The sequence below is a fragment of the Alligator mississippiensis genome, chromosome 1, assembly GCF_030867095.1.
Source record: "Alligator mississippiensis isolate rAllMis1 chromosome 1, rAllMis1, whole genome shotgun sequence".
NCBI classification, from domain to species: domain Eukaryota; kingdom Metazoa; phylum Chordata; order Crocodylia; family Alligatoridae; genus Alligator; species Alligator mississippiensis.
The window spans coordinates 127,967,946-127,981,709 of record NC_081824.1 but is presented as its reverse complement, the minus strand read 5'-3'; the positions used below and the strand labels follow the sequence as shown (position 1 = coordinate 127,981,709).

At 42.6% G+C, this 13,764-nt stretch overlaps 1 protein-coding gene across 6 annotated transcripts in view; it reads right to left on the bottom strand.

Annotated features, from left to right (window-relative positions):
• SASH1 (SAM and SH3 domain containing 1) overlaps positions 1–13,764 on the bottom strand; it is an 843,969-nt gene that overhangs the window by 134,717 nt on the left and 695,488 nt on the right. For 5 of the 6 annotated variants that reach the window (XM_019488349.2, XM_019488350.2, XM_059713862.1 and 2 more), the window contains exon 2: positions 10,757–10,885. The exons of the other annotated variant lie outside the window; for it this stretch is intronic. In XM_019488349.2, coding sequence (XP_019343894.1) covers positions 10,757–10,885 — 129 coding nt within the window. The remainder of the gene's footprint in view (positions 1–10,756; positions 10,886–13,764) is intronic. 6 annotated transcript variants of the gene reach the window in all.

Sequence of the window (13,764 nt, the reverse complement as noted above, 5' to 3'; positions counted from 1 at the left end):
TCCTAGCTTCATCCCCTCCTTGTCCCACCCCCCCCTCCAATCTCTCACATGCCCCACACCTGGAGCAGGGACACCAGCCGTGTCCTGGCTCCCCAGCACTGTCCTAGCAACTCACAGCTGTAGGTCTCAGTCAGGCCCCTGCTCACAGCCCTGTAGTGACCAGTCACAGTTGTACAGGTGGGGGACAGTCAGGAAAGGTTTTTAGCTTTAAAGGTGTGACTGCTTCAAACTCAAGCTAGCACTAACACTGAACAATATTTGAGCTCAAAGTGCAATGTGCAACAAGGCCCTAACAAAATTCAGTCTTTCTGTACATTTTCACATAGGGTCTTGTTACACAGTAAATCCAGGAGCCACCCAAAATATCTGCACATTAAATACCTGAAACTGGTTTTACGCACTCCTTGTGTGGCTCAAAGTTAAGCCACTTCAGGGCAGGATTAGCTCTGATTTGTGTTACCCAACCTGTGTTGCACTAAGATATAGTCATTCTAGGACATTTCAGCCTCCAGGCCCCTGCTGGCCTAAACATGCAACTGCTCTGAATGCAAGCTAGCACTAAAACCCATCAATATTTGTGCAGCTCACAGTGTAAGGTGTAACAAGGCTCATGTAGTTATATAGGACACAGTGCTGTTATTCCCCAGCACTCAATTTCCTTTAACACCCAGAGAAGATTCAGGATCAGGTAAATACTAACAACAGTAAGCTCACATTGCTTTGCTTCCTTTCATGAGATACAGAAATCTATTTAAAAAGAGAAAAATTTACAAGTGTTATCTTGAGGAAAACATATATTGAATGACTCCTTTGGGTATTGATCAATCTTTCCAAACTAGTTTCTATATCCCACCAAATCCAAAATCCATAGGCTACCTTTTGTGACATAGAACATTTCCCTGTGCACTTCAGGCGACAGTACTGAAAGAAAAAAAACTTATATAATGCTGAGAAAAGATAAAGCATGACGAGATCAAAGGACTACAGCTGTGCAGCAACAGAACCTACATTATGAAGAAAGGGACAGACAGGCAAAAAGAAACCAATCTCTTTGAATTCACAGATGGAAGCCTGCCTTCCTCTGGGCATCTTTGGTGGGGGGGAACATATTTCTGCTCTGGAAAAACAGACTGAATAAAACACAACCAGATGTTCACAAATATTCATGATGTGTTTCTAATTCACTTTGGAACATGCTCTTGATTTATTCTTGATTAGGACGCATGCGTTCCTCTAGTGACCAGCAAGGCTGACGTTGTTCTTATAGCTACAATTTTTGAATGCCTGAGTGATTCCTGAACATCTATTTCAAATAATGCCTTTCTTATTCCTCAAGGATCACTGGCTTTGTTAATTTATTCAAAAGCCTTGAAAAAGCAGGAGTAAATGCGGTACTAGGCTGCCATTTTGAATCTGTATTGTCATCAGTCAGCTTCAGCATATGCAGATGCATTGATTGAAGTGTGTGAGCACCAATTCCAAGGAGAGAAAATGGAATCTGCTCAGGGGAGTTTAAACTTTAAAGAAAAAGCACCATTATGCCAAAGAAGAGAAAAGTCTGGTGGTGAGGGACATTCCTCTGTTTGGTTTAGCGCCATTTTTCTGACAGGCCAGTTTATGATACTCCTACTCCAATTTAAAAACACTTTCTGCTGTTAATAATTCCTATGGACTCTGATGGGACCAATGAAGAAAAATATCAGACCCATACAGTCCTGATATAGGGCTACCATGACTACCAACCTTATACTACAACTGCTAGTCATAATTGATACAAGACTACCAGGAAATATACATTTTAAATAAATACTGTTGGGCTTTCTACTAGGTCTCTCCCCTCTGTGTATTGACTTTATAAATGTAACCTCTGTATCTAGCAAGTCATCAGTACTGACCCAGGGTTAGCTGCAGCTGAGGCCACCTACCCTCAAGTGGTGGCTGTTTGAAAAGCAAGGCTTGGTACATTGCAGAGCATTCAGAGATGCTGATGAATAACTCCACAGCATTCTGGAGCTACTCCCCCCACCTCTTCCTCTATGGTCTGTCTGCTTGCTTTGCGATCACTCTCAGATTAGTGTCAATCTGATTGGCATTTTGGAATTCTTCTAGTAATATGCAAATGAGAAATGAAGCCAGCTGCAAGTCACAAAAAGCTTGTTTGTTTTGAGGTTTGGATAGCCTTTCTAAAGATAACTTCTTAGTGGTCGGCTCTGCCTTTGATTTTCATAAAGTAACTTTTCCCTCTATAATCAAATGTACCCAATATTTCACATTGGATAACATGGATACTTCCTGTGTCATCATTATCTCATCACCTAAATCTAGAGGGGAGACAGGGGAAAGAAACACACATTCACACACACACGGAATTGAAGTTACCCAACCATTTTTTTCCTCTATAAAGTCCTCAGGCTCTGATGAGATTAAATCACACAGTTAATACAAATCTAGTCTGTCATTTCCACCAGATATGCAGTGTTTCTGGGACCAAACAACAGCACAGTAAGAACAAATTCAATTGATCTTGGGTTCAAAGTAAAAGTCCAGCTGAATTTAAAAGACAAGAAAATCACTACAGATGGTGCTATAAGATAGAGAATAGCAAGGAAAATATGGGCTGCTCAGACAGTTACAGTACTAGGGGGGATTTTGTAATCTGCAATTGCTAACTAGTTTCTGCTAAATGTGTCTACTATTTTATACCACTGAATAAATATCACCCAGTTAAAAATAATTACACTGAGAATAAGACTGAAAATGTAAGCCACTTAGAGAAACTGCCCCTTTATCACTTTGTCAAAAAATGTAACTTCTAGAAAACCTGGACATGTTAAATTTAAGTTTCTTCTCCACCCCAACCACCCCCCAAAAAAAACAAACCCCAGGCACACCACGAAATGTATGTAAAAAATACAGTTCAGGTCATCTAACCACCATTACTCTGCACCTTAAGAGGGACGTAATGATGCACCCATGCTGGGGTGATGACAAATTGGCTTTAGCAACGGTACAACTACAATGAATGCTGGCAGTAATAGTAAGAGCACCAGCTTAGAGAACATTTGACTGATTTCTTGTTTTAGACCCTGGTGCAAGAGAGTACTTAAAGCAGATGCTTTACTGTGTTCGAGTGCTTAAAGTTAGGCTTGTGCCTAAATGTCTCGCTGACTTAGGGCCCAAGAGGAGACAGAAAGGCATTCAGTCTATCCTAGAGTTTCTATTATGGTTGCTGCTGACAACACTGCCTTAGAAAAATTATTCTGAAATTATTAGTATAGATAAACCCTAAGAAATTGCAAGTCTGAGACTGCAGACAACTTACATCTACTTTCTATATATTACATATGCATGTAAATCCACTTTATACACATCATATGCAAGCAAGCAAAAAAAAAAAATCTATGAATAGTGTTAGGGAAAAGCAATCCTCATAAGATCATGTGTTCTACACTACTGCTTCCTATGAGTGTCTAACTGGTAAGGCTTGTAAACCCTTGAGATCCTATCCGTATCTTCTGTAGGGACTTCATTTTCCATTCTCTAGATTTCTTAAAAACAAACCTCACAACTGTTTATATTTTGAGGCCCCCCCATGCAGGCAACAAGTCAAAGCAATCTAGTGAAATCCTGCTCCAGGGTTTTATCAGGTCCATACAAATATTAAAGGCAAATTGGCAGGATAATGATACTTAAATGTACAGAGCAGAGGTATTCAGTTTTGTGGTAGAGAATAACTGTCACCTCTGGTAGACAGCAAAGTTAATAGATATTAAAAGCAAAGAATAAACAGAAGGAGTGTGACGAGGGCCTTCTCTACCTTCTCACCCCCATCTCCTGTTGAAGCTGTCTCAGTGCATATGAATAAATGCCAGATTCCCGAAGCATGAAAAAGACAGCAGAAGAAGGGGCTGTAAAAGGACCGGTTTCTTGCTCTGAGGATTTCTTATGTATTTTGCATTATAGTCACTGGCCAAAATAAACAAAACAATCCTTGGAACGGGGCCCAGAAACTAGGACTGTCTCCTGTCATGGGGGTGCCCACAAATCTTTATAGATTAATTCATCTTCACAAATTGGAAAAAAATGAATAAAAGCAGTCATTAAAGAGAGGTATGTCTCTGTGTCTTGTTTACTGCTTGTTAGTATAACCCATCTTTAATCTGTGTGATTTGAAAGTCAAATCGTTTTTCTAACCTGCCAGTATCGCAACCACCCAATGCATCAATCTGAATCTCAAGCTGTGCTTTCTTTGCCTTATACAAGCCATCAGTCAGAACAGAGATCCAGGAATCAGGATTCAGCTGATGATTGTCAGTGATGGATGAGACAACAGAATGCAGTTTGCTCTTTCGCAGTTATATCAGATCTGCAGTGCCCTGCTGACAGCACCGCTAACTTGTTTTTGTCAGTAAACTGAGCAGATATGACTCCAAAGACACAGAGGCGGCAGACATGAGCAGTAACAAGGTGCCATCCACAAAGAATCACTTTTCTGGCCATAACTGCATTTTAACAGATGTCCAGTTGAACATTACTGGAGACGCATCCATTATGAGCCTGAAAAAACAACTCTATTCTGAATGCTGTTTTTTCAAGCCAAAAACACACATGGTGCACAGGAATAAGCCAACTGTTTGAAAATGTGGGCAACTCCCCTGATGTTCACAAAACACTAATGCCATAAACCCCAGCATATTCTTCATTATAAAAACAAAGGCAAAAATCCAAATAAAAAAAAAAAAATTAAACCCTACCCCCCTGTAGATAGGGAACAACTAAAAATCCTTGACAACTTTACAGTTTGGAGTAACACTCTATGTTTAGAGAGCACCATCTGCAGCTACCGTTCTGTTGATGCCCTATATATTGCTCTCCAGAACAAATTTCATGAAGCATTTTTTGTTCAGGTCAGGAGCAGGCCATCCTGGCTAAAAGGGCTGCAGTCCAGTGAGCAAAGTTGGAGAGCTGACTGCAGAGCAAATTATAAAACCTAGATATAAAAAATTTCTCCCACACTCATTTAAATTCTCACAATACAGGGCAGTGTCAGGACAGAGTTCATCCTCCGTTCCAATGATTATGGTTCAAAGAACAGTACCCTTCATTTAACTGAGTCAGTAGCATCTGCAACTGCATGGGAGACTGGTGCCACCTTAGTCAGTGGGGTGCCCCCCCAGCAACCAATCTGACCAACAGGGGAGGAGGGAGTCCCCCTGAGGCCAACTGCGAAGTGGCCATGGTGCTCCCAGAAATGGTCGTGCTCATGGCCGCTTCTGAGAGCCCTGTGGCCACTTCTGGGAGCACCATGGCGCTCCCACTCCCCGGCTGGCACTCCCCAACCAGCACTCTCGCCTGCCCCCCGCCCATCACCTAAGCCATGAGCATGGCCTGTCAGGGGGTGCACTGGCACTCTCAGGGGGTGCATGTGCACCCCTGTGCACCCCCTACGCATTGCCACTGTGCAACTGCGCCAGTCATGGCCATCTTCAGTTGTTTGGTTATACATCGACCTTCAGGCCACTCTAGTGTCTTCTATGGTTTGTCTAGATGGCATCCCTAGAAGCAAGTTCTTCAGCATGCCATACCCACACCAAGCCCAGAAGCGTGGTAGTGAGGCTCCTTCAGGCACACCCACTCTGGCTGCCTTCTACCAGATAACGCTCTTGAGTTTTGCAGGGAGTGCCACCATAGATTCATAGATGTTAGGGTCAGAAGGGACCTCAATAGATCATCAAGTCCGACCCCCTGCATAAGCAGGAAAGAGTGCTGGGTCTAAATGACCCCAGCTAGATACTCGTCTAACCTCCTCTTGAAGACCCCCAGGGTAGGGGAGAGCACCACCTCCCTTGGGAGCCCGTTCCAGACCTTGGCCACTCTAACTGTGAAGAAGTTCTTCTTAATGTCCAGTCTAAATCTGCTCTCTGCTAGCTTGTGGCCATTGTTTCTTGTAACCCCCGGGGGCGCCTTGGTGAATAAATCCTCACCAATTCCCTTCTGTGCCCCCGTGATGAACTTATAGGCAGCCACAAGGTCGCCTCTCAACCTTCTCTTGCGGAGGCTGAAAAGGTCCAGTTTCTCTAGTCTCTCCTCATAGGGCTTGGTCTGCAGGCCCTTGACCATACGAGTTGCCCTTCGCTGTACCCTCTCCAGGTTATCCGCATCCTTCTTGAAGTGTGGCGCCCAGAATTGCACGCAGTACTCCAACTGCGGTCTGACCAACGCCCTATAGAGGGGAAGTATCACCTCCCTGGACCTATTTGTCATGCATCTGCTGATGCACGATAAAGTGCCATTGGCTTTTCTGATGGCTTCGTCACACTGCCGGCTCATGTTCAACTTGGAGTCCACTAGGACTCCAAGATCCCTTTCCACCTCCGTGCCACCCAGCAGGTCATTCCCTAGGCTGTAGGTGTGCTGGACATTTTTCCTCCCTAGGTGCAGCACTTTGCATTTCTCCTTGTTGAACTGCATCCTGTTGTTTTCTGCCCACTTGTCCAGCCTATCCAGGTCTGCCTGCAGCTGTTCCCTGCCCTCCGGCGTGTCCACTTCTCCCCATAGCTTTGTGTCATCTGCAGACTTGGACAGAGTACATTTCACTCCCACGTCCAAGTCGCTGATGAAGACATTAAAGAGTATCGGTCCAAGGACCGAACCCTGCGGGACCCCACTGCCCACACCCTTCCAGGTCGAGACCGACCCATCTACCACGACTCTTTGGGTGCGACCCTCTAGTCAATTCGCCACCCACCGGACTGTGCAGTCATCCACATCACAGCCTCTTAATTTGTTCACCAGTATGGGGTGGGATACCGTATCGAAGGCCTTCCTGAAGTCCAGGTATACGACATCCACCCCTCCTCCTGTGTCCAGGCGTTTCGTAACCTGGTCATAGAAAGAGACTAGGTTGGTCAGGCACGATCTGCCCGCCACAAACCCATGCTGGTTTCCCCTCAGCATAATTTGTCCTGCCGGGCTCTCACAAATGTGAGCCTTGATAATTTTTTCAAATACTTTACCAAGGATGGAGGTGAGACTGACCGGCCTATAGTTGCCCGGGTCCTCCTTCCTCCCCTTTTTGAAAATGGGGACCACGTTAGCCCTTTTCCAGTCCTCCGGGACTTGGCCCGTGCGCCACGAGCATTCGAATATTCCCGCCAGTGGCTCTGCAATGACGTCGGCCAGTGCCTTCAGCACCCTGGGATGGAGCCCATCCGGGCCTGCCGGCTTAAAGGCATCCAGTTCTTCCAAGTGACTCTGCACCACCTCAGGATCTACACATGGAAGTCTGGCGCCTTGCTGCTGCCTCTCTACAACCCCAGTGAGAGACTTGTCGTGCCCCTCGCTTAGGAACACTGAGGCAAAGAACTCATTGAGGAGTTCAGCCTTGTCCCCTCTATCTGTCACCAATTGCTTCTGCCCATTTAGTAGGGGTCCTATTCCTCCCTGGGCCTTCCTTTTACTCCCTATATATCTAAAAAACAATTTCTTGTTGTCCTTTACTTGGGTTGCCATCCTCAGCTCCAAGGTAGCTTTGGCCCGCCTAACTGCCTCCCTACAAGCACGAGCAGAGGAGGTATATTCATCTTTAGTGATCTCACCCTGTTTCCACTTTTTATGTGCTCCCCTTTTGGCCCTTAGGCTGCCCTGGATTTTTCTGGTCAGCCATGGAAGCCTCCTGGCCCCTTTCCCTCTTTTGCCTCGCTCGGGGATCGTCTTGCTTTGTGCCCAAAGGATCGTTTCCTTTAGGCACAGCCACCCTTCTTGGGCACCCATCCCATCAAAACTCCTACTCTGCAGTGCTTCCCAGAGCAGCTTCACCTCATTTCCAGCTTGTAGTGTTTGAATGGGAATGGGTGGATGGGGTCTGCTTGAGAGAATCCCTCAACAGAAATGTTGGGGAGTCAAGACTGCAAGGGAAGGGACTGGTCTCTTCACCCATGTCTAGGCAGTATCCAACACAAGGAAGTTCCCAACCTGGGACCTCTCTTGTAATGGATACCTCAGTTTGCCTCCGTGACAAAATTATGAATAATTCCTTTTGCAGTACAGAATGGGAGGGCTAAACTTTCCTAAAAAACTGGCTCCACTCACCGCTATGCAAAATATCTTTTTCTGAAAACAAAATTAAAAAGAATCTCAGGAAAAACAAATTGGTCTCAACTTTTTTTCTGTTCCCTGAGTGGAAACTGCCCAGGCCACAAACAGGAATTCTTCAGTTTAAATCACCTTCTGTTTTTAAAACAGTGTTATAGATAATTACTATTTTGTCAAACTGACACATCCATCCCCTGCTCCTTGTGTATCTTCTAAGTCTGCATGCTTAACTGACACCAACAGAGTTTTTGCTGCTGTCAGCACTGCTGGAATAATAGCTCTAGAAGAGCGAGCTGGGATCTGTTCGCCTTGTGCATTATCAATATAATGACTAGCAGTTATCCCAAAATTGGTATGATGATACTAGGAATGGGTGTAGCATAAAGAGAGAGAACACTTTAATTTGGTTTTCAGTCATCAGGCCCTCCTCTCCACTTTGTTAATAGGTATGGCAGTTAAAAAAACCAAACAAACAACAAACAATCTTTTAGACCTGTAAACTGAGGGGCCTTGATATGGAAGCCATTAAAAGAGAGACCCCCAGGAGGTCATTTTCACAAAACCACGTTTCTGACTGTAACTTCTCTTTGACATGAAGAGCTAGAGGATCACTCAAGGTCTAACTTGCATTAGCTCACATCTCTTTAACTCACCACAAAGTTCTGCAACTTTGATGTGAGTTAATTAAGCTCACATGGCTTTCCCTATCCCGCTCAGTTCTGGAACGAGGAGAGCCAAATTAGCTCCATCTGTCTAAGTGGAAGGGAGTTCTCTCCAGCCATAAAGCATGCTTCATTTCCCAGTACAGAAGCTGCCTTCCAAAATTCCTGAGCGCCAGGAAGGGGATTTCATTATTGCCAATACTTACCTGGAACAGTCCAAATATCTAGCTTGGAGAAGAGCAATGGATCTCAGGATTACACAGAGCCACTACAGTGCTCCATTAACTTCGATGTCTATGTTGTGGAATGCTCCATGCAGAGTTCCCCTACTAGCGGTGCATGCTACACCCATTATTTAGCATTCAAAACTACACCCTGAAAGCTCTCTCTTGTTTTTAATGGTTACCAAACTGTAACCCTGATAAATATATAAACCCGCACTGTATGGGGCAGGGCTCTTCGACTAAACTCTTTAGACAGAAAATGGGCTTGTGCTGTTCATCTCATCAGGCACACTTGCTGCAGCAGGTGGGGAAGGCGCTACTAAATACTACAGTTACTTGCTAGCGGGAATCAGAGATTTGGGGTTGGAGAAGGGCAAGACAGGAGTATTCTAGTCCTCTGTGCTCGTCAAGAAAAACCTAGGAGGAAAAAAAGCCCTCTACAAAAGAAATGCATTTCTGGTTCTCTGCATGTTACACTTCCAGGAAAGCAGGGCTAAGGAATGACCTTGCAGCACGATTACTAGTTTGAGAGTCAGGTGACTCGTGTCTATTCTTGGCTGTGTCACAGAACAGAATTGTGTATCATTAGGCAAGTCAACTGCCTTGTTTACATAGATTATCAGAGGATCAAAACATGCCGCCCATCTCACTGATGCTTTATGAGACTGGGTTGTCTAAAAAGTCTCCAGAGATCACTGGATAGCACATGCTAAAGAGGTGTGAAGTATTAACGCCACCATACATATCCTTCTGGTTTTGATATATATTGTATCGTTTCAGACCTTGTTACACAAGCTAAGGTAGTGATCAACTTTGCAACTTAAAATTTATTTACAAACTCTGTGCTCCTGCTAACAACTTTGGTTTATATCGGTCACATTATCACCCAAACAAAATCAAACACACCAGGGGACAAGATTCAGAAATACTCTTAAAATGAAATTTGAAGACCTGAACGTGGGTCTGTGAGTTACTAGGAAACTTCCTAAAAATCTGCAAGCTTAAAAAATACCTTTACAATCATTCAAATCCCTCAAGCAATAATAATTCACACTCTACCACTCTTGAATGCATTGATGATAATATGCATCCTACCTCTGTAGAGTGTCCAACAACTGTTTAAAGAATGTTATAATAAAAAAAAAAGCAGCAGCAATCAGCTAGAATGAAAGAATCTCACTTAGATTTTGTAATTAGTCTTTTGCTAAAGGGATTCAACTACCTGAAGAGGGGTTCAAAGGAGGAAGGAGCTAGGCTGTTTCAAGTGGGGGCAGATGCCAGAACAAGGAGCAATGGTCTCAAACTGCAGAAAGGGAAATAGATCTTAGGAAGAATTTTCTCACTAGGAGAGTAGTAAAACACTGGAACAGGTTACCCAGAAAAATGGTGGAAGCTACATCCTTGGAGGTTGTCAAAACCTGGTTAGACAAGGCTCTGGCTAGGATGATCTAGTTGGGACTGGTCCTGCTTTGAGCAGGGGGTTGGACTAAATGACCTCCTTAAGTCCTTTCCAAACCTAACTTTCTATAATTCTATGATTTCTTAAGTATTTAAAAAAAAAATCACAATGGTTTTGGCAGGTTCCTGTCTCACATTCAGCCCACGTGGAACTCCTGACCTGTTAAGATTCCACATGGCTTCATTAAGACTCCATCTAGATCGTGTGGTCTGTACATGGGCTGCTTCAATTTGAGAGACCAGAATCAAAGCCTAAATATTCTTCTGGGGTCTAAATGGCAAAAGCTTGCAACTGCAAGTTGCAACTCTACCGCTTACCATATCGAGATCTTGGGAAACTCTCCGTTTGCGCAGTTCTTCCATCCTCTCACATACATCAGTGAAACAGGTGTTATAGTAATCTGCATACTGCTGCGCCAGGTCATCAATGTTTCCCAGTGAACCATCCTAGGGAGAAGTAAATAAGGAAATTGAAGTTTGCTCCAACTTAAAAATTCAGAATTGAAAAGAATCATAACAACTCCAAAGGAAAGGATGTTTTAGACCTTCAGTGTAAAATAAATTGACATAAATTGACCTTTAGACTAAGGATTTTTTTTTTACTATACTGGTAGTGTTTGAACTCATGCACGCTGAAGTCAAGGCAACTAGGGATCTTGCATCCATCATGCCTAATGCTCCCAGCAAAGATTTTCCTTTTTTTTTTTTTAAATAAACAACACTTCCAGTTGGAGTCTCCTTGTAGTTCTTCCTCCTGCAACAGGGACTGTTGTACCTCAATGCAAGCACCTAAGGTGACTTTTTCGCCCCACCTACAGGATGGCAATCAGGTATCATTGTCAAACTTATAATTATTATTATATTTGAAAGTTAAATTCAACCCTGATCCAATGGATAGCTGACTATAAAGTGATCAAAATGAGTGATAACTTAAAAATTTGGAAAGAGTGCTTGGGATAGAAGATTTTCATATTTGATCAATTTATCAATTCCAGATTACGTTTAATTTGTCTCTCTGTCATCTCTCATGTGTAAACTTGCTTGGAGGCACGTGACTTTGCTTCTGAAGTCAAGTATGTAGCAAGAATGGACAGAGAATCTAAGGTGAAATTTGCAAGGGATATTAAAGTATGAGTAGGTGAGAAAGAAAAATACGTTGTTTACAGCAATAAAATCATATATTAAAGAAAGGAGCTCATTTACAGGGGCATATTTTGAATGTTCTGTCATGTGCAGTATTTTTTTTTTTTGTTAACTGAAATAATTTTTAAAGTTCCAATATAATATTTGTTTTTCCAATCTGGTGACACTAGAAGCAAACAGCAGGAACAGCTGGTGAAAGCAGTGGGTGTTCAGACAGTCTGAAGGTGAGGCCAAGTATGTACCCAGGCAGAGATGGTAGTGGTAGTGATTTACAGCCAGGAAACAAAATAAACTATCCACATTGTAGTCATCCTCCTCAGCACACATCCACATCCAGCTGGCTGTTCAAGGCACCCCACACTCATCCTATCACCAATTCTCAGCTGTACCCAGTTGATCCAGGGGAGCACATTTCCCCCACTATGTAGACTAGTTTCTTTGACAGTAGTAAACAACCACCCTGTAAGCATCACTCTTCATATGTGAGCAGGATGAGCAGCACTGAATATTATCCCAACCTTGGGACTGTAATCATGCAAATTTCTGTCAGTCATTTCAATTGACATTGCATCAGACTACACATGTGAAAAGGGGACAAACAGAACCAAGCCACACACCCATATCCTTTAAAAACCCACATCCTTTAAAATATTTGGATGTCTACTGTGAGAATCAATAAAGCTGGAAATATCAATCTAGTTTTAGCTCACAAGAGATTTCAGACAGCAGTTCTGCTGCCACATTCTCATGCAATTACATCAATGCCACCTCTTGGGTGAAGCAAAATCAAGACTAAATGCCTGAGACTGGAGCTTTTTGTCGACACAAAAACATCAAATTATTATGAAAATGATAATTGCCGTTCTTCATGGTACAAAAACCACAACTGGAAAAATGGAAGATTGCAAAAAATGGGAAAATTTCCTCACAGATGGGGGAAAGTGGAAGATATAATATGGAACCTAATAGTGTATGATAAGTAAATTTGTTAAGCATAGACAGCATTTCATTAATGAAAATTCAGTTCAGAAAAACCTTGGCTCACCATTAATCCATAGCAGAAGGAAATTTAGGTTAGGCATTGTTTGCTACTTGCAAACAGGAATCAAAAGGTTTAATTCTACAGAAAGGAAAAATTACCGTTATCCTGATTTTACAAACAGGGAAACCTGCTCGCAGAGTTGTCCAAAAGTTGAAGGTAAGGACCCCAATATACATTAGAGCTCCCAAAGATTATCTAATGGACAAAGCTGCTGTCCCAATAATGTGATGTTATAATTGGTTGTTATTTGTTTATTAAAGCTGATACAGAATTATAACACGCTGGCTTAAAAGTGTTGCATAGAGTCCTAAAATTTGAACACAGATTTAGGTCTTGTGCATATTATCTGTGCGTGGGGGGAAAGAGTGGGACAGAATATTTTTCATGTTCTTAGTTGTCTGATTGTAAATCCTGCCCTTATTATTTCATTGTAATTTTGCTGTCTCATTCCTGTTAAAAAGTCTTCATTGTGCTTTCCATATCTTAGCACTTAAAGACTGTTTGGATAGATAGAAATGTCTATGCTCTTCCTATTAAAATTTCTGCATTGCAACTTAAGTACATATTTTTGACATAACAGTGTCTTAAATGTTAGAAGTGCCCAAAGCAATCAAGAGCATTAAAAATAATGATATCTAAAAGTTGCAATGCAGACCTTTAATAAGCAAGAAAGTACAAAGGAGCACATTCATTAATTTTATTTTATTATATGATGACTGAAACTTGAAAGGGCCTGTTTTGTCTTCTGTTTTTTTTCTTGACCATGATGAAGAAACAGTATCTTTTACTCAGATATTTCTAAATGGCCAAAGAAAACAGTCCAATAGCAATCCAAGTTAGAAAGTAGCATACCTCGACACTGAAAACACAGGGTCTACTTATTTCAGCACTTTTCAACATGCTACACTGATAACACCAGTCCCCTGAAAGGTTTGTAGCTTTCAAGTTACAATAAGCCCCCACAAAATTTACGCTTCTTCAAAATCTTCATGCTTAGCACATACCACAAATGTCTTATGCATCATTTCTTGAAATGGCAGAGAGTAGCAGACTAGGTCTCCAAAACTACAATCCATCATTCCTCTAAATCTGCCACAGGTCCAAGTGTGAGACTTTATGGCTAGATACAGACATTCAAAAA